This window comes from Lagenorhynchus albirostris, chromosome X (assembly GCF_949774975.1).
Source record: "Lagenorhynchus albirostris chromosome X, mLagAlb1.1, whole genome shotgun sequence".
NCBI classification, from domain to species: Eukaryota; Metazoa; Chordata; class Mammalia; order Artiodactyla; family Delphinidae; genus Lagenorhynchus; species Lagenorhynchus albirostris.
The window spans coordinates 72010659-72033242 of record NC_083116.1 but is presented as its reverse complement, the minus strand read 5'-3'; the positions used below and the strand labels follow the sequence as shown (position 1 = coordinate 72033242).

Below are 22584 nucleotides of genomic sequence, written 5' to 3'. Positions count from 1 at the left end.
CGATTAAGAATCTGCCTGCCAATGCAGGGGACACAGTTTCGATCCCTAGTCTGGGAAGATCCCACATGCCATGGAGCAACTAAGCCTGTGAGCCACAACTACTGAGCCCCCGTGCCACAACCATTGAAGCCCGTGTGCCTAGAGCCCATGCTCTGCAACAGAGAAGCCACCACAATGAGAAGCCTGCAAACCACAACAAAGAGTAGCCCCCACTCACCACAACTAGAGAAAGCCCACATGCAGCAATGAAGACCCAATGCAGCCAAAAATAAAATTAAAAGAAGTATATAACACCAAAGACACAGACACAATCCATGAAAGAACTCATTGATAAGCCAGACTTCGTTAAAAATTAAAAACATTTGCTTTGTGAAAGATAATATCAAGTGATTTAGAAGACAAGTCACAGAGTCAGAGGAAAGATTTGCAAAAGACACATCTGATAAAAGACTGATGTCCAAAATGTACAAAGACTCTTAACAAAAAACCAAATAACCCAATTTAAAAATGGGCCAAAGTTCTTAACAGATATCTCATGAAAAAAGATATACAGATGGTAAATAAGCCTGTGAAAAGATGCTCCATGCATCATATGTCATCAGGAAATGCAAATTAAAACAATCATAAAATACCATTATGCACCTACTAGAATGGCCAAAATCCAAAACACTGACAACACCAAATGCTGGTGAGAATGTGGGAGAACATAACTCATATACTGCTGGTGGGAATGCAAAATGGTACAGCCACTTTGCAAGACAGTTAGGTGGTTCCTTATAAAACTAAACACACTCTTAACATATAACCCAGCAATCATGCTCCTTGGTATTTACCCAAAGAAACTGAAAACTTATATCAAAAGCTGCCCATGGATGCTTATAGCAGCTTTATTCATAAGTGACAAAACTTGGAAACAACAAAGATGTCCTTCAGTAGGTGAATGTATAAACTGTGGTACATTCCAGATAATGGAATATTATTCAGCATGAAAAAGAAATGAGCTATCAAGCCAAGAAAAAACATGAAGGAACCCTAAATGTATTATTACTAAGTGAAAGAAGCCAACCTGAAAAGGCTACATACTATATGACTCCAACCTATATGACATTCCAGAAAAGGCAAAACTTTGGAGACTAAAAACATCAGTGGTTGACAGGGGTTGTGGGGAGGGAGACATGAATAGGCACAGCACAGATGATTTTTAGGGCAGTCAAACTATTCTGTATGATACTAAAATGCTATACTGATGGATACATATCATTATACACTTGTCCAAACCCACAGAATGTACAACAGCAACAGTGAGCCCTAAGGTAAGCTATGGACTTAGGTGATTATGATGTGTCAATGTAGGTTTACCCTTAGTTAAAAAAAAAAGCACCATTCTGGTGAGTGATATTGATTATGGGGGAGGCTATGCATGTGGTAGGGAAGGGAGTATGTGGGAAATCTCTGTACCGTCCTCTCAATTTTGCTGTAAACCTAAAACTGCTCTAAAAAATTCTGTCTTAAAAATAATCAAATCACACTCATAACTGGGGAGGGGGGTGTTGGAGACTGTGAACATGCTCAAGACTGCCTACTCAGGCATGACCAGAGAAAGGACCTACTAGCTACCACCCCCTGGATGAATACAGGGCAAAATGATAAATTCACTGAACTGTGAAGATAGTCTTTAAGCCAAACACACATCCAACAGGAAAGAGTGAAAGTTGAACTGGCTTAAAACAACCTTTGACCAACAAGGGGCTTGTGTATCCAGATGCAGGGGAAAACCATGAAAAGATAAAAACAGGAGAAAAAACTCTCAGCAGGGACATTAGAGGTCACATACTGTGAGAAAAATAGACTTCACAGAATTAGTCCAGTCAAGTGACCAAACAAATAGATGACCAAACAAGCAATAAAAAGAAAAATAAGTTCCTGAAAGTGGGGGAACTGGTATCCAAAATTGCTACAATATATTATCCAAAATGTCTAGTTTTCAACAAAATATTACATGACATGCAATAAAACAGTAAAATGTGACTCATACAGAAGAAAAGGAGCAGGCAATAGAAACTGCCTTTGAGAGGTCCCAGACATTACACTTAGTAGAAAAATACTTCAAAGAAGCTACTGGAGGGCTTCCCTGGTGGCGCAGTGGTTCAGAGTCCGCCTGCTGATGCAGGGGACATGGGTTCCTGCCCCGGTCTGGGAGGATCCCACATGCCACGGAGCGGCTGGGCCCATGAGCCATGGCCGCTGAGCCTGCGCGTCCGGAGCCTGTGCTCCACAGTGAGAGAGGCTGTGACAGTGAGAGGGCCACGAACTGCAAAAAAAAAAAAAAAAAAAACTTTAGGAAACCATGTTTAAATAATTAAAGGAAGGAAGAATAACAATGATTCATCAAATAGAGAGTAAGAATATATTAAATGATAGAAATCATTTTAAAAAAGTGGAAATTCTCAAGTTGAAAAGTACAATAACTGAAATGAAGAATTCACTAGAAGAGGCTCAAAGTCGATCTGAGCAGGCAAAAAGAGAATACATAAACTTGAAGATAGACTGATAGTGATTATACAAATCTAAAGAATAAAAAAAGATGAGGAAAAAGAACAGTGCCTCAGAGAAATGTGAGACATCATTAAGCACACCAACATATGCACAATCAAGAGTACCGAAAGGAGAGAAGTGAGAGAAAGGGATAGAAATAATGGTTGAAAATGTCCCAAATTTGATGAAAAACAATAATCTACACATCAAGAAGCTTAAAAGGCTCCATGTAGGATAACACAAAGAAATCCATAACCAGACACATTATGGTCAAAGTATTCAAAGTCAAAGAGAAAGTACTGAAAGCAATAAGAGAAAAATGTTTCCTCATGTAAAGGGAATGATAGTAAGTAACAGCTGACTCCTCATCAGAAACAGTGGGGGCCAGGAGGCAGGGATGACATATTCAAAAGGCTCAGAGAGAAAAAAAAACTATCAACTAAGAATCCTATATTAGGAAAAGTATTTTTCAAAATGAAGACTAAGTAAATTACATTCCCAGGCAAACAAAAACTGAGAATTTCTTGCTAGCCTTACATAAAAGACAAAAGGACAGTCTCCAGGCTGAAAGCATGTGGCATCAGATATCAATTTGAATTCATAAGAAAAAAAAAGTGTTAGTAAAGTAATTAAGTAGATAATTATTTAAAAAAACAGCATGATTACATATTTCTTCTTTTTCCTTTCTTATTTAAAAAGCACCTGTATAAAAGTCCATAAAATTTTATTGTTGGGGCATTACATATGTAATATATTTGACAATAACAACACAAAGAAGCACAGGTTGGAATGAAATTATAATTAGAGTAAGGAAATGACACCAGATGGTAATTCAAATCTACATGAATAAATGAAGAAAACCAAAACTGATAAGAAGGTCAATATATTTTAAAATTCTATAAATATATTTATGCTCTCCTTTTTTCTCTACTCTTTGGAATACATTAAGATTATATAAAGCAATAATTATAAGCATATATTCTTGAGTTTTAAAATATATACAGACATCATATGTATAAAAATAATAGCAAAGAAAAGAGAGAAGGGAATGGAGTTATATAGAAGTTCCTATATTTTACTGGAATAAAGTTAGCATACATCCGAAGTAACTTCTAATAAATTAAGATGTATGTTGTAAGCCCCAGAACAACCAGAAAGAAAATAACTCAAAGAATATATAATTTTTGAAATTGCTCAATAAATTTAAATGATACAGTATAAAATACCCACTTAAGACCCAGCAATTCCACTTCTAGGTATATACACAAAAGAATTGAAAGCAGGGACTCAAGCAGAGTTATATACCAATGTTCATAGCTGCATTATTCACGATAGCAAAAAAGATGGAAACAACCCAAATGTTCATCACTTGATGAATGGATAAACAAAATGTGGTAAATCCATAAAACAATATTATTCATCCATAAAAGGCAACGAAATACTAATACATGCTACAACATGGATGAACCTGAAAACATTATGCTAGGTAAAATAAGCCAATCAAAAAAGAAAAAATAATATATGACTCTACTTATATGATCAACCTAGAATATGCAAAGTCATAGAGACAAAGTAGAATAGAGGTTACCAGGGGCTGAGAGGAGTGGGAGGAGTTGAGTTATTGTTTAATGGGAACAGAATTTGATTGGAGTGATGAAAACATTCTGCAAATGGAGGGTGCTAATGGATGCACAATACTGTGAATGTACTTAAGTGCCACTGAATTGTACACTTCAAAATGGTTAAAATGGTAAACTTTATGTTATATACATTTTACCACAGTAAAATAAGTCATGAGTTAAAAGAAAAAAACAAAAGGAATGAAGTATCCATACATTATACAACATGGATGAAACTGGAAAATATCACGTTAAGTGAAATAAGCCAGACACAAAAGGACAAATATTGTGTGATTCCACTTATATGAAGTACACAGAATAGGCAAACTCATAGAGACAGAAAGCAGATTAGCTTTCTGCGGATGAGCGGGAGGGAGGAAGTAGGAGCTAATGTTTAACAGTTACAGAGTTTCTGTTTGGGTTGATGAAAAGGTTTTGGAAATAGTGATGAGAGGTGCATAACAGAGCTAATGTAATTAATGTCACTGAATTATACTTAGAATGATTAAAATAGCAAATTTTATGATATATACATAACCACAATAAAAAATAAATGCATTACTTTTCAAAAAATATCCACTTTTAAGACAAAAGGAGGTAGTAAAGGTGAAAAAGAGGGGGAAAGTAGTTATGAAACAAAACATGAAAACAAAAAGCAAAATATCAGGTATAAATCCAAAAATAATATTACACATGAGGAGGGCAGACAGCAGAAGCAAGAAGAACTACAATCCTGAAGAATGTGGAATGAAAACCACATTCACGGAAAGAGAGACAAAATGAAAAGCCAGAGGACTATGTACCAGATAAATGAACAAGATAAAACCCCAGAAAAACAACTAAATGTAGTAGATAGGCAACCCTCCAGAAAAAGAATCAGAATACTGACAGTGAAGATGATCCAGGACCTCGGAAAAGAATGAAGGCAAAGATCAACAAGATGCAAGAAATACTTAACAGACACCTAGAAGAATTACAGAACAAACACCTAGAAGAATCAAAGAACAAATAAAGATGAAAAATAAAATAACTGAAATGAAAAATACACTAGAAGGAATCATAGCAGAATAACTGAGACAGAAGAACGGATAAGTGACCTGAAAGAGAGAATGGTGGAATTCACTGCTACAGAACAGAATAAAGAAAAAAGAATTAAAAGAAATGAAGACACCCTAAGAGACCTCTGGGACAACATTAAACACACCAACATTCGCATTATAGGGGTCGCAGAAGGAGAAGAGAGAGAGAAAGCACCAGAGAAAATATCTGAAGAGATTATAGTCTAAAATTCCCTAACATGGGTAAGGAAATAGCCACCCAAGTCCACGAACCACAGAGAATCCCAGGTCGGATAAATCCAAGGAGAAACACACTGAGACACACAGTAATCAAATTGACAAAAATTAAAGACAAAGAAAAATTACTGAAAGCAACAAGGGAAAAATGACAAATAACATACAAGGGAAATCCCATGAAGTTAACAGCTGATTTCTCAGCAGAAACTCTACAAGCAAGAAGGGAGTGACACGATATATTTAAAGTGATGAAAGGGAAGAACCTACAACCAAGATTACTCTACCTGGCAAGGATCTCATTCAGATTTGATGGAGAAATCAAAAGCTTTACAGACAAGCAAAAGCTAAGAGAATTCAGCACCACCAAACCAGCTCTACAACAAATGCTAAAGGAATGTCTCTAAGTGGGAAACACAAGAGAAGAAAAGGACCTACAAAAACAAACCAAAACCAATTAAGAAAATGTCAACAGGAATATACATATTGATAATTGCCTTAAATGTGAATGGATTAAATGCTCCAACCAAAAGACACAGGCTCGCTGAATGGATACAAACACAAGACCCATATATATGCTGTCTACAGGAGACCCACTTCAGACCTAGGGACACAAACAGACTGAAAGTGAGGGGATGGAAAAAGATATTCCACGCAAATGGAAATCAAAAGAAAGCTGGAGTAGCAATATTCATCAGATAAAATGGAGTATAAAATAAAGAATGTTACAATAGACAAGGAAGGGCACTACATAATGATCAAGGGATCAACTCAAGAAGAAGATATAACAATTATAAATATATATGCACCCAAGACAGGAGCACCTCAATACATAAGGCAACTGCTAACAGCTATAAAAGAGGAAGTCAACAGTAACACAATAATACTGGGGGACTTCAACACCTCACTTACACCAATGGACAGATTAGCCAGACAGAAAATAAATAAGGAAACAGAAGCTTTAAATGACACAATAGACAAGGTAGATTTAATTGATATTTATAGGACATACCAACCAAAAACAGAAGATTACCCTTTCTTCTCAAGTGCACACAAAACACTGTCCAGGATAGATCACATATTGGGGGTCACAAATCAAGCCTTGGTAAATTTAAGAAAACTGAAAGCATATCAAGCATTTTTTCTGACCACAATGCTATGAGATTAGAAATAATTTACAGGGGAAAAAATGTAAAAAACACAAACACATGGAGACTAAACGATATGTTACTAAATAACCAAGAGATCACTGAAGAAGTCAAAGAGGAAATCAAAACATACCTAGACACAAATGACAATGAAAACACAATTATCCAAAACCTATGGGATGCAGCAAAAGCAGTTCTAAGAGAGAAGTTTATAGCAATACATGCCTACCTCAAAAAACAAGAAAAATCTCAAATAAACAATCTAACCTTACACCTAAAGGAACGAGAGAAAGATGAACAAAAAAACCCCAAAGTTAGCAGAAGGAAAGAAATCATAAAGATCACAGGAGAAATAAATGAAATAGAAAAAGAGAAAATATCAAAGATCAATAAAACTAAAAGCTGGTTCTTTGAGAAGATAAACAAAATTGATAAACCTTTAGCCAGACTCATCAAGAAAAAGAGGGAGAGGACTCAAATCAATAAAATTATAAATGAAAAAGGAGAAGTTACAATGGACCTCGCAGAAATACAAAGCATAAGAGACTACAACAAGCAACTCTATGCCAATAAAATGGACAGCCTGGAAGAAATGGACAAATTCTTAGAAATGTATAACCTGCCAAGGCCGAACCAGGAATAAACAGAAAATATGAACAGACCAATCACAAGTAATGAAATTGAAACTGTGATTAAAAATATCCAAACAGGGCTTCCCTGGTGGCGCAGTGGTTGAGAGTCCGCCTGCCAATGCAGGGGACATGGGTTAATGCCCCGGTCCGGGAAGATCCCACATGCCGTGGAGCAGCTAGGCCCGTGAGCCATGGCCACTGAGTCTGCGCGTCGGGAGCCTGTGCTCCGCAACAGGAGAGGCCACAACAGTGAGAGGCCCACATACTGCAGAAAAAAAAAAAAATGCAAACAAACAAAAGTCCAGGGCCAGATGGCTTAACAGGTGAATTCTATCAAACATTTCGAAAAGAGCTAACACCCATTCTTCTCAAACACTTCCACAAAATCGCAGAGGAAGGAACTCCAAACTCATTCTACGAGGCCACCATCACCCTGACACCAAAACCAGACAAAGATATGACAAAAAAAGAAAATTACTGATTAATATCACTGATGAAGATAGATGCAAAAATCCTCAACAAAATACTAGCAAACAGAATCCAACTACACATTAAAAGGATCATACACCATGATCAAGTAGAATTTATCCCAGGGATGCAAGGATTCTTCAATATATGCAAATCAATCGATGCGATACACCATATTAACAAACTGTAGAATAAAAACCCTATGATCATCTCAATAGATGCAGAAAAAGCTTTTGAGAAAATTCAACACCCACTTACGATAAAAACTCTCCAGAAAGTAGGCATAGAGGGAACCTACCTCAACATAATAAAGATCATATATGACAAACCCACAGCAAACATCATTCTCAATGGTGAAAAACTGAAAGCATTTCCTCTAAGATCAGGAAGAAGACAAGGATGTCCACTCTTGCCACTATTACTCAACACAGTTTTGGATATCCTAGCCACAGCAATCAGAAGGAAAAGAAATAAAATGAATCCAAATCGGAAAAGAAGAAGTAAAACTGTCACTGCAGATGACATGATACTATACATAGATAATCCTAAAGATACTACCAGAAAACTCCTAGAGCCAATCAGTGAATTTGGTAAAGTTGCAGGATACAAAATTAATGCACAGAAATCTCTGGCATTCATATACAGTAACAACAAAAGATCAGAATGAGAAATTAAGGAAATAATCCCATTCACCACTGCAACAGAAAGAATAAAATACATAGGAATAAACCTACCTAAGGAGACAAAAGACCTATACTCACAAAACTATAAGACACTGATGAAAGAAATCAAAGATGACACAAACAGATGGAGAAATATACCATGTTCTTGGACTGGAAGAATAAATACTGTCAAAAAGACTATTCTACCCAAAGCAATCTACAGATTCAATGCAATCCCTATCAAATTACTAATGCCATTTTTCACAGAACTAGAACAAAAAATTTCACAATTTGTATGGAAATGCAGAAGTCCCAGAATAGCCAAAGCAATCTTAAGAAAAAAAAACGGAGCTGGAGGAATCAGGCTCCCTGACTTCAAACTATACTACAAAGCTACAGTAATCAAATCAGCATGGTACTGGCACAAAAACAGAAATATAGATCAATGAAACAGGATAGAAAGCCCATGAATAAATGCACACACCAACGGTCAATTAATCTACAACAAACGAGGCAAGAATATACAATGGAGAAAAGACAGTCTCTTCAATAAGCGGTGCTGGGAAAACTGGACAGCTACATGTAAAAGAATGAAATTAGAACACTCCCTAACACCATACACAAAAATAAACTCAAAATGGATTAAAGACCTAAATGTAAAACTGGACACTATAAAACTCTTAAAGGAAAACATAGGAAGAACACTCTTTTACATAAATCACAACAAGATCTTTTTTGACCCACCTCCTAGAGTAATGGAAATAAAAACAAAAATAAACAAGTGCGAACTAATGAATCTTTTTCACAGCAAAGCAAACCATAAACAAGACGAAAAGACAACTGTCAGAATGGGAGAAAATATTTGCAAACGAATCAATGGACAAAGGATTAATCTCCAAAATATATAAACAGCTCATGGAGCTCAAAATCAAAAAAGCAAACAACCCAATCAAAAAATGGGATGAAGACCTAAACAGACATTTCTCCAAAGAAGACATACAGATGGCCAAGAGGCACATGAAAAGATACTCAACATCACTAATTATTAGAGAAATGCAAATCAAAACTACAATGAGGTATCACCTCACACCAGTTAGAATCATCAGAAAATCTACAAACAGAAAATGCTGGAGAGGGAGTGGAGAAAAGAGAACCCTCTTGCTTTGTTGGTGGGAATGTAACTTGATACAGCCACTATGGAGAATAGTATGGAGGTTCCTCAGAAAACTAAATATAGATCTACCAGATGACCCAGCAATCCCACTACTGGGCATATACCCAGAGAGAGCTATAATTTAAAAAGACACATGCACCCCAATATTCATTGCAGCACTATTTACAATAGCTAGGTCATGGAAGCAACCTAAATGCCCATCGACGAATGGATAAAGAAGATGTGGTACATATATACAATGGAGTATTACTCAGCCATTAAAAGGAATGAAATTGGGTCATTTGTAAAGACGTGGATGGATCTAGAGACTGTCATACACAGTGAAGTAAGTCAGAAAGAGAAAAACAAGTATCGTATATTAACACATATATGTGGAATCTAGAAAAATGGTACAGATGACCTGGTTTGCAAGGCAGAATAGAGACACAGATGTAGAGAACAAACGTATGTACACCAAGGGGGGATAGTGGGAGGGGGTGGTGGTGGTTGGATGAATTGGGAGATTGGGATTGACATATATACACTAGTATGTATAAAACAGATAAATAAGCAAATTAAATTTTTAAAATATTAACATGAAATAAGAATGGATTAAACAATACAGTCAGATGGCAGGGATTTTCAGACTAAATTCAAAAACGAGATCCAACTATATGCTGTTGATGAGAGACACACTTTAGATTCAAAGAAACAAAGAGGATGAAAGTAAAGGAATGGAAGAAGATATACCATGTAAATAACAACCATAAGAGCACTAGAATAGCTATACTAATATCAGACAAAACAGACTTCAAAACAAAAGAAAATGTTACTAGAGATAAAGAAGGATATTTTGTAATGATAAAAAAGGCTAATCCATCAGGAAGATACAACAATTATAAACATATATGGACCTAACAACAGAGCCCCAAAATACATGAAGCAAAAGTCAACAATATTGAATGGAGAGGTACATAATTAAACAATGATATTTGGGGGTGTCAGTGTCCCACTTTCAGTAATGCATATTACAACTAGGCAGAGCATCAAAAAGGATACAGAAGATTTGAACAACACTATGAACCTACTAACCTAACAGACAACTACACCACACTGCACCAGATAACAGCAGACTACACATTCTTCTAGAATGGAACACATTCTAGGCCTTAAAAAGCCTCAGTTGACTTAACAGGATTGAAATCATACAAAATATGTTCTCTCCTTACATGGAAATAAATTAGAAGTAAAGAACAAAAAGAAGTTATTTGGAAATTAAACAACACACTCCTAAATAACCAACGGGTCAAAGAATAAATCACAAGGGAAATTAGAAAATACCTTGAGCTGAATGAAAAAGGAAAACAAAACATACCAAAACTTACTGGATGGAACTAAAGCAATGGTTAGGGGAAATATCCTAGCCATAAACAGCAATATTAAAAAAGATCTCAACCTTTCATCTTAGGGGGAAAAAAAAGCCAGCACACTAAACCTAAAGCAAGCACAGAGGAGAAAAGTCATAAAGATTACAGTGGAAATAAATGGAATAGAATACTTAAAAAAACAATAGAGAAAATCACGAAAACCAAAAATTGGTTCACTGAAAAGATCCAACAAATTGACAAAACTTTAGCTAGGCTAGACTAACCAAGAAGAGAAAAGACTCAAATTACTAAAATCAGGAATCAAATAGGGGTGACATCACTACTGACATTTGGAGAAAGACTATTCATAAATCTCTTGTATAAATCTCTTAATCTCTCCAAATTTCCATTTCCTTATCTGTACAAGATGAAGTTGATCGATATCATTTTTTAAACTCTAAGCAGATGAATCATTTTTTTCAAACAAAATCTTAAAAGGACATACTACATAGGAAACTGATTAAAGCCTAATTTCTCTGAAGCAAGATGGGGATCTTGGAGAAGTGTGAATAAGTCTCCTCCTGTTAAAGGAGATTCTGAAGCTCTTCTGGCAGAACCTAAGGGTACCACAGAACAGTTTCTTAATTTCTGAACTAGATGATCTGTAAGGGTTCTTACAGCTATAAAGTGTTATCTATAGTAAATTATCTTATTAAAATTTCTACTATACAATTTGTTATATTTCCACAAGATGGTGCTAATACATTCCATTTTCCATTAAAACATGTCTTCTATATGATCATTTTTACAGTTAATAATTTTATCATAGTCTATGATCATATAATACCCTTAACTTTTCAAAGTACTATTGTATTACTTATGTTATCTTCATTACAAGCCACCTACACAAATAATGTTGCACTAATTTTTCAGATGATGATATCACAGCACATAGTAGTTAGGTAAGTGACCCAAGGTCACACAGTTGATTAGTAACAGATTTTCTAATGCTAGTTCTGTGTTCTTTCCCTGGATCACACTGCCTGATTACAGATAATATTGTCAAAATCTCAAGGTCTCAGGCTGAGACAGAAGCAAAAATAAAGCAATGAATATTAAGTAGCATTAAAACTGATACAAACTGCCCTTGGGCTCATATACTGAACCATTAATATTTGTGCATATAAATCCATTTATGTATATTTCCTTTACTGTTTCCCTTCTTATTAGAAGACCTCTGGTGTCACATATTCCTATACAACCATAGTAAAGGCTAAATACTGATAAATAAAAATATCTCATTAATACTGTCCTTATTGTAAACATAACTACTTTTTAAAACCATCATAGAAATTACATAATCTGGGTTTACTAACTCTAAGCACTATAAATTTAGAAACTAACACTATAATTTTTGTTAAATTCTCCTCTTTCGATTCCATAAGAGATACAAAAAGTTTTATAGAACAGGAAAGAAACACACTTCTCTTCCCACTTGAGGATACTACGTCTAACATAAAAACTATCCCCAACTACTAAGAAACAACTCACATTAGCTGCCAACTAAGACAGGCTTTAGATTCGTTTTAGAGAAATTTAAAATGGTGTTAGAAAAGGGGCTAAAAAATTACTCCTCCTCTAACATACTACTTACCCAATTATTTATTCACATCCAAAAGTCTAGCAACATTAAGTTTAGGTTGCGTGTGTGTGTGTGTGTGTGTGTGTGTGCGTGTGTGTGTGTGTGTGTGTGTGTGTGTTTTTAAGAAAATACGAAATGAGACCTTATGGTCTCAGAAGGATGCTAAAGAAATCATGCTTTCTTTGGATGCTGAGAGGAGAAAAGCAACCCAGGCCCCTCACACAAGGAGCTGAGAAATATTCTCATCTTTGGTAACCTACAAAGGCCTCTCCTCTTCAGAAATTTATAAGCACTTAGTCTCTGACGTGTAGGTTAAGGCAGCAGGGTCATTTAAATTTCAGTTATTAAGATCAATATTAGATTATTGTTTACAAAACACTTTGAGGGTTTTATCCAATTCTTCAGGATTCTATCCAATTCAAATGTTTTCTGTCATTTTCCCAATTTATTTCACTGTCTCTACTACAAGAGGTCACCAATTAGGAATTTTCCTGTGTATAGTTTTGGGCTCAGTTTCATTTCACTAACCTTCTTTATTTACTATACGTTTTGTAAAAACACAACTCCTTAAATCTTCCAAATACATGTCAAGGATTCTCACGTTTTCCTTGTCGTTTAATATATTAAGAGTTTTTAAAAACTATTTTTGAAAAAAAATAAAGAGAACAAAGTAAAATGTTAATACTGAGCATTTATGAGTGTGGGATTACAGGGGACTTTTACTTTCCATATTACTTTTTCTGCGACATTTAAATTTTTATATTTAGCACATACAACTGCTTTAATCAGCAAAGCAGGTTTTTTTGTTGTTGTTTTTTTTTTTTTTTTTGCGGTACGCGGGCCTCTCACTGCCGTGGCCTCTCCCGTTGCGGAGCACAGGCTCCGGACATGCAGGCTCAGCGGCCATGGCTCATGGGCCCAGCCGCTCCGCGGCATATGGGATCTTCCCGAAACAGGGCACGAACACGTGTCCCCTGCATCGGCAGGCAGACTCTCAACCACTGTGCCACCAGGGAAGCCCAGCAAATAAGTTTTTTTAAAAATTAATTCTATTTATTTATTTTTAATTTGGCCACTCAGCGTGGCATGTGAGATCTCAGTTCCTGACCAGGGATCGACCCCATGCTCACTGCACCGGAAGTGCAGAGTCTTAACCAATGGACCACCAGGGAAGTCCCCAATCAGCAAAGAAGTTTTAAACATTATTTTTACTATATCCATGGGTATTACCCTTTCATTTTGATTCTTCGCTCCCAAATTTAATTTGCCGTAATTAGAAAATAGGTCTTACAGCAAAAGGGGAAAAGTAAGGCTCCCCAAATGTTTACCAGCCAGTAGCTCCAAGGAACACAGGAGTGAATTAGAAAGAACTACTAGAAATCAAGGAAAAATCATCCTTGATAAAGAATATGATTAAGGTGGGACTTCCTGGTGGTGCAGTGGTTAAGAATCCGCCTGCCAATGCAGGGGACACGGGCTTGAGCCCTGGTCCAGGAAGATCCTACATGTCGCGGAGCAACTAAGCCCGTGTGCCACAACTACTGAGCCCACGTGCCACAACTACTGAAGCTCACGTGCCTAGAGCCCGTGCTCCACAACAAAAGAAGTCAGTGCAATGAGAAGCCTACGCACCTCAAGGAAGAGTAGTCCCCGCTCACTGCAACTAGAGAAAGCCCACGTGCAGCAATGAAGACCCAACGCAGCCAAAAATAAATAAAATAAATAAGTTTTTTAAAATAAATTTAAAATAAACAAATTCTATCATGATAAAAAAAAAGAATATGACTAAGATATGGGGATGAGGACATTTTTCTCCCAGGGGAAAAATAATCTCCAAAGTCTTTGCAGTAAATCAGTGTAATTGCAAAGCCTTTTGAGTTGGACTCATTTCTATTGTTTGGTTTACAGTACTTCTTGTATAATACTAATTAGTTAGAGCACAATTTCTGTAAACCTTTTCTAAAAAGCCAAGTTCAGCAAAATATATGTCCAAATTGTTAGACAGGACTTTAAAAGACTAAACACTAAATTTAAATTCTACCAGGGCAACTGAGAGGCCACTAACAAATCCCCTAGAGCGCAGAAGAAAGTTCTATATCAAGAGTCTCTTCCCACCTACTTATTCTTGCCTTTGCCAGGAGCAGACAGAGGAGCTCAGTATAGCAAGAATTACAAAAGGGGAGAAAAAGAAAAACTGTACTTTATTAAACAAGAAAACCTCTTAAACATATTTCCAAAGCTCATTTCAAAGATCTGAAATTTTATATTCTATGGAGTCCTAACTGAATTTGTCATTTGAATACAATGAGGCAGGTACCTTGACGCCAACAGTAAAGTAAGATTAAGGATTCCCAATTTCATTCAGAATTATAGCGACCTTTCTTAATCTGTGGCATCTCTAATAAGGGGACATAATCAAAAAAGTGTGTCAGAGGGACTTCCCTGGTGGCGCAATGGTTAAGAGTCCGCCTGCCAATGCAGGGGACACGGGTTCGATCCCCAGTCCAGGAAGATCCCACATGCCGTGGAGTAGCTAAGCCCGTGAGCCACAACTACTGAGCCTGTGCTCTAGAGCCCACAAGCCACAACTACTGAAGCCTGCGTGCCTAGAGCCCGTGCTCCGCAACAAGAGAAGCCACCACAATGTGAATCCTGCGCACTGCAACGAAGAGTAGCCCCTGCTGGCTGCAACTAGAGAAAGCCTGCATGCAGCAATGAAGACCCAAAGCAGCCAAAAATAAATAAATTTTTAAAAAATCCCCCCCGCAAAAAAATGTGGCAGAAATCAAGGAAAGCAGCAGCTGTTTATGAAGTTTTCTTAGCAAAAGAAAAGGCAAGAGGGAGACAAAGACTGATCAAGGTCCTAAACTGAGATCTGTTAACAAGAACTGAGAGAAAGAAAAGAGCTTTATAAGCAATACCCACTACCACCCTTTATGTTCTAGGCTTCTACTTCAACAAAATTCTAATATACTACAGCAATTTTGGTATCTTATCATTTGTGAAAAAATGAGGGGTTTCCCTTTTAGACTGAATGGGTATTTCCAAATTGTATGTAACCACTAGCTTAAGATATCCACTGTTCTCAAAAGAGTTAAGCCTGTAGAAAGTACACTCACCTTCCATGCCCTCCTTCTAGTACAAAACCTACAGAGAAAGGTGCTTAATTAGCAGCTATTCATTCCTGCTTGTATCACCAACTCCTCCCAACAGTTTTCTCAACACACAGATAATTAAAGCACAAAGAAGAACTGCCCCCAAGAATGGCAGTATATGATAAAAAGATGTGGGTGTCTGTCTTTATAATATTTTTACTTGGGAAGTCAACAAGTAATCTGTGTTTGATTTCACTGTGATAAATTTTAGAATATACTAGTGAAGCAGCCACATTAGTGCCCATTTGCAGTAAATAGCAAACACATCACCTAGCAATAGCAGCAGCTACTGCCATATATTGAGCAGTTTCTATTTTCCAAGCCATGTTACTAAATACTCTACAATATATGCATCATCGTATTTAATCTCTAGAATAATTCTAAAAAGTAGGTATCACAATGTTGATAATTATTTTTGCCTCTTTTTAAATACATTAAAATATAACCCTTTTCAAGGCATTTGACAATACTTCACTAAGTTATTTTTATATCCCCAAAAGATGTGGAAAAATAATCTGGCAGAAAGATTAAAATAATATATAATAACTAGGGCTAGAATTCAAGTCCTTCCTGTTTTTCCCAATCTCATTCTAGTGACAAGAATACAAAAAGAGTCAAAAATATAGTGGTGCTCTATAAATTTGTTATTATCTAAATATGACTGTGGGTCAAATAATGTTCCTAATAATACAGACACTAAACAGAGTAAAAATCTGATATAGTCAGCTTATGATATAAATATCAGTCATGCTCTGTCACTGTCATATTTTCCTTCTGTACGGTTTTCTAAAAAAGATGATGACAGATAAGAGATCAACAATCCATGGCATATACGATAATAACCTACATTTATGCCACTTCAAGCCTCAGCCTACTCTTATAAGCAGTTGCTAGAGAGCATTCATGTTTATGTTCATTCTGGCATAAACTACAGGCTCACCTCCATAGTCTTAAGCTTCCAGAAGCCATCCATGGCACCACAGTATCCTTTTTTTCTTTTTTTTTTTTGTCCTTCCCATTCCTGTCTCCTTGGCATACTAATCTTTTGATAGGTTGATGCCATAACCTTTGTGATTGCTGCTCCCCTAAATACTGCCAAATCCTGGAATAGAACTCATTCAATTCACTTTATAAAAAGGTTGTTCATTTAAAGGAAACTTGTTGTAAACCTATGCTAAACTAGCTAGCTCCTTTAGTATATTTTTAATAATTCAATTGATAAATGTGATTTATAATAAACATTTCAAGTATATTCCACTTGTATGAAACATTCTAAATTGAGACAAGTATACCTCTTGTAACTGCATAAGCCTGCTCTGTCAGGCATAGTTCATTACAGAGTTTGATCAATCTTTGAGCTCTAAAAAGTCTTTTACATAAACAAGTTATTTGCATAAGTATTTTATTAGAGATATATACGCCTATGAGTACTATAATCTTAATGACCATATTTCTATTTATTTCATTAATGGTAAATGTAATTTTCACAATAGTTAGACTAATCAAGAGAATATCTCCAAATAACTAGAACTAACCCCATACTCAAAGAAGGGAAACATTTAGGAATTGATTTGCTATATTTTACTCCATAATCTTCTGATATTCAAAAGACTTGGGACTTCCCTGGTGGTGCAGTGGTTAAGAATCCACCTGCCAATGCAGGGGACACAGGTTCAAGCCCTGGTCCGGGAAGATCCCACATGCCACAGAGCAACTAAGCCCATGCGCCACAACTACTGAGCCTGCACTCTAGAGCCCACGAGCCACAACTTACTGAAGCCCGCACACCTAGAGCCCGTGCTCTGCAACAAGAGAAGCCACTGCAATGAGAGGCCCGCGCACTGCAAAGAAGAGTAGCCCCCACTCGCCACAACTAGAGAAAGTCCATGCACAGCAACGAAGACCCAACATAGCCATTAATTAATTAATTAAAAAGGAAAAGAAAATGCGAAGCACTTTATGTGACATCTCCAGAAAAATAGATTTTTCACAGAAATTCACTAGCAATTACTGAGTATCTACTATTATGTCAGGACCTGTACTGGGCATAGGTATTCAGTGAAACACAGGATTCTTGCATATAGTTGCTGTATTTTTGCACTATTCCCTGGTATTTCCAGATTCAACACAACAGTACAAATCTTAGTGTAGTTCTAAGCATATAGTAAGTGCTTAATATATACTTACTTAACTGATATTAAAATACCAAGATTCTCTTAAAACTAATAATTTTAGGTGATCCTACTATTTACCCACCTGCCCTTATACTCTGGGGTTAGCAGACAGCAATACATACCAAAGCAAAAAATAAGGATTTCCATATTCTTGATGAAGATACACAGGAGGAATGGAGGGAGAACATGCTTTTATGTTATTAACAATAGAATACATTTTTCTATCAACTGGCAACATATAAGAATAATAAACAATACATGTTAAAGGAGTAACTAAATTTAGCATGTTGACTTTTGAAATCAGAAAATGTTTAAACTGCCAAAGTACCCTACAGTAAGTATTAACTGAACTCTATGATAATAATCGTTAATTTATATTCATTATTTTTTTATATTACCTGAGCCAGAAAGAACTTTCTTCATATTTATTCTGCTTGTAGGTTTCTATTCCAAAGCTATAACAGAGAATATGAAGATATCCGCTCTACAATATTAAAAAAAAAAAACAAGATACGTCAGATTCATGATTCTCTTAACGTTAAAAAAATCTATAGCATTTCAGAGTCTTTAAGACATACTTAGTGTTCTGTACATCAAAATAACCCACTCATCCTTATCAAAACCTCTCAATTTATATAAAGAGGAACTAAAAAATACTCAGGGTGTGGCATTAGTTCCCTATGGAAAGGTAATACAATACATTACTAAAAGGTCCTTTGTAACAGGAAATGGGAAAACTAATCATTGCCCAGCAAAAGAGCAGGCTAAAAATGCCTCTGTAGGTTGCCAGATTCAGTAAAAGGCGTTAGAAAAGAGTATATTCAAAGAAAACAAAATCACCACTGAGGGGGGCAAAAAAATGAATGAATACCTTTCAAAATTAAGACAACTTTAAAAAACGTGAAATGTGTCCAAAGCACTATCTAGTCATAAGACTTTAGAAAGTTAATTTAATGGATCTCTTGATAACAACAAAAATTTTCTTTACATAAATTACCACTGAGATGAAGGTAGGAACAAGTATGTGAATGATGCCATAGGAAAATACTCTTACAGATTAATCAGCATCTCAGTCGCTGTGTGAATGTCATATCATACAGAATTTTCATTCATCAAAATACTGGGAAATGGCATAAAAGAAAAAAACCTTAATTCTAATAATTTACCCAAATATCCCATCACTATTTATAGAAACCATCTATCCAGAAACTGATTATATCCATATAAAGGAGTCCTTTATAAGTTTAACCTGAGTAAGACTACAGAAGCAGATCCTCAATTAAGAATCCAAGATCTGAGGGAAGTTATTCATAAGTAATGTGTAAAGAGCTGTCTTGCTTCAAAAAAGTTTCCCTTTGAATTACAGTACAGTACATTCAGAAAGCAGAAGTTCAATATGCATGCCTGAGCACATCAGACCTACTGCATATTTGAATCTAAAATAAAGAACAGTCTTGGTAATGTGGGTCTGGCAAGAATCCAGAAGTATTTAAATGCATTCTCGACATTTCAGCAGAAAAATTTCAGCAGAAAAAGCTTAACTCATTACATGCCCCAGATCCCATAGGTTCACACAGGGCTACACCAGTTATGTAGCTATACTGGAATAATGCAGCTTATACCCACTTGCTGTAGAGAGGCTTGCAACTAACTTACACAGAGAAAAATGGAAAGTAAAACTTTTGATGAACATTTAAATGTACTGAGTCTTTATTCAATTTCCTCAGTGTTTTTTTTTCTTCCCTCACAATCCCTTCAAGTGTACTTACATTATATACTACTTCCTAAGGGAGAAAAGAATACAAAACAATAAACTTATAAGACCAAAGCTACAAAATACTAAGATATCTTTCAAGAGACCTGCACAATATTTTCAATGTAATGACCGAAAAAAAATCTTTTAACTACCAGTACTGCTCCATTCACTCATTCATTTATATATTCAATGATTAATATTTACTAAGCATGTCTTATCTATTAGGTACTATTTTAGGCCTTAGAGACATATAAGTGAACAAAGCAGACAAAAATCTCTGTCCTCATGAAATATTTCTAATGGGGTATTTAGTACTAAGATTTATACAAATATCTCTTTAAAAAATACGTTCCTGGCCTTCCATGGAGTGGTAACATCTCGTTTTGCAAGTAATACACAGTGGCAAAAAAACACAAAGAAAGTAGATCTGTAAGTCTGTTGTATATTGGTCATATAGAAACGGACGTATGGGACCAGAACTCATGGAATCTCTAGAAACTCCAGCCACTGCTACATCTACTGGCCCAGAAATAAAAGATCCAACCGAATACCTAATTTACAATGCCACGATGAGACTATATAGATGATTTTTAAAACTCAGTTAGATACTGCAGCTGAAAATGAGTTTGATCACTAACTTCTGAGTTCAGTATGAGGCTTCTTAAAAAAATATTTATTTATTTATTAGGCTGTGCTGGGTCTTAGCTACAGCACGCGGGATCTTCGTTGAGGTGTGCAGGACCTTTAGTTACGGCATGTGGGATCTTTTAGTTGCGGCATGCGGGCTCTTAGTTGTGGCATGAGGTATCTATTGATAGTTCCCTGACCAGGGATTGAACCCGTGCCCGCTGCACTGGGAGCACGGAATCTTAACCACTGGACCACCAGGGAAGTCCCCTTTTTATTTTTAATTAACTAGATAATTTCATTTTCTGTGAATTACTTTATAAATTAGGTTCTTAAAATTCAGAAAAAGCAAACCTATTATTTTTTTAGTTCCAAGTTATTTTTCTTTGTGATTTTGCTGTCTTTTAAACATTTATAGATCATGTATTTTTACATTTTGTTCAATTATAATTGTGTAACAATAACTGAATGATAATTGCCTGCCTTTCTTCCTTAATGGCTTTAAGACGTTTACCTTCCAATCCTCCCTTACTCAGCTTTCTCTAATCCTCAGATGTCTCAGTAATAATAAACAACAGGTCATTCGTTATTTCTCCTGGTGCTCTAAGATACAATTTTCCAAACACTTTATTTCTCTGCCTCTAAACAATACAGCATTACCTTCTGCCATCATGTCAACACCTTAAGTAATTCCTAATCTAGTTTTGGGATACAGGAAGGATGTCTCAGAAATAAGAGAGTTGGCTTATTTAATTCATTAATTCTTTTTAAGTGAATAACACTACAGTTAGCTCCTCTCCAACCTTTATCCGATCATTTCCTCTCATTATAAGATTTCTTGCCCTGGATTTTCAGGTCTTGTCTAAACCTTAAGCCCATCAAAAGCACACTAAATAATTTCATTGACCTTTAGAATGAAAATCATGAGTTTTCTAGCAGTATAGTTTTATCAATCACCTTCTAAACAATATACAAACTCTCAACTCTGAACTTCAAGGTCCTTTACTGGTAGCCCCATCCTAACGAAGGCATAGTTAATAATTACTTTTCTGTTACATATCCTTGATCCTCTAATTCAGTCCTTTCCCCTCTCTTTACATTTGCTTTTCCCTTTATCATCTCTAACTCTGTGCAAGATACCAAACGTTTTCTTTCCCTAAACACCAGCTATGAGTCTCCTTTCATATCTTTCAATATGCAATTCAATGTCCATTTACTCTACAAAGCATATTAAAGAAAGGTGTCCGTCCTCTAGTAATTTATAATGTGAAATAGATAGCAACAGAGCTGGAGACAAAAGAAAGAGATGGTAAAAACATGCAAATGCAAACAATCCAAGAAACTTTACAGATGAAATTATTAGAATTAATAAAAGAGTTCAGAGAAGTTGCTGGATATTAAATAAACATTTAAAAGCAATTGCTTTGAAATGCAACCAATGACAAATAAAAATGTAAACTCTTAAGATATCACTTATGACAGCAAGTTGACTGAAATATCTTTATACAGAAAATTACAAAACTATGTTGAAATACATTAAAGACGACTATATAAATTAGGACATATCACATTCATTGATAAGAAGACTCAACATTATAAAGACAGTGATACCCTCCAAATTAATTATAAATCAAATGCCATTTCAATCAAAATTTCAATAGTTTTTCACCAAACTTGACAAGGTGACTCTATAAGGAATATAGAAGAGTAAAAGGCCCAGAACAGCTAAAACAACATTGAAGAAGAATAAAGTAAAAGGACTTATGCTATCAAGACTATACTGAGTTAAATAATGCCCTCCTCCCAAAATTCATGTCCATCTGGAACCAGTGAACTTTACCTTATTTGGAAATAGGGTCTTTGCAGTATAATCAAGGTGAGGTAATACTGGATTAGGGTGCATCCTAAATCCATCATGACTGTCCTTACAAAAACAGAACTCAAAAATAATATAGATAAAATGTAATTCTAAAAATGTTCATCTAACCCACAGGAAGGTGGGAAAAAGTAGACAGGAAACAAAAAGCAGAGAAAACAAACAAAAAAGCCAGCATCACATTCCTGTTAAAGATGTCAGACTGAGCACACACAACTACCTCTGCTGTCTCCTAACACCCCAGTAAAATGATAGTAAAAGAAGAAAAGTTTTTAATTGTGGTAAAATGCATGTAACGAAATGTACCATCTTAACCATTTTTAAGTGTAGAATTTAGTAGTGTTAACTATATTCATATTGTTGTGCAAGAGATCTCCAGAACTTTTTCATCTTGTAAAACTGAAACTCTTTACCCATTGAACAATAACCCTTCATTTGCCCCTCCCTAAACCACTGGCAATCACCATTCTACTTTGTT

General features: G+C 35.8%; 1 protein-coding gene across 1 annotated transcript in view; it reads right to left on the bottom strand.

Annotated features, from left to right (window-relative positions):
• The window catches only part of TEX11 (testis expressed 11), a 353939-nt gene that overhangs the window by 215533 nt on the left and 115822 nt on the right, over positions 1-22584 (bottom strand). The window contains exon 11 of the mRNA XM_060137334.1: positions 18246-18331. Coding sequence (XP_059993317.1) covers positions 18246-18331 — 86 coding nt within the window. The remainder of the gene's footprint in view (positions 1-18245; positions 18332-22584) is intronic.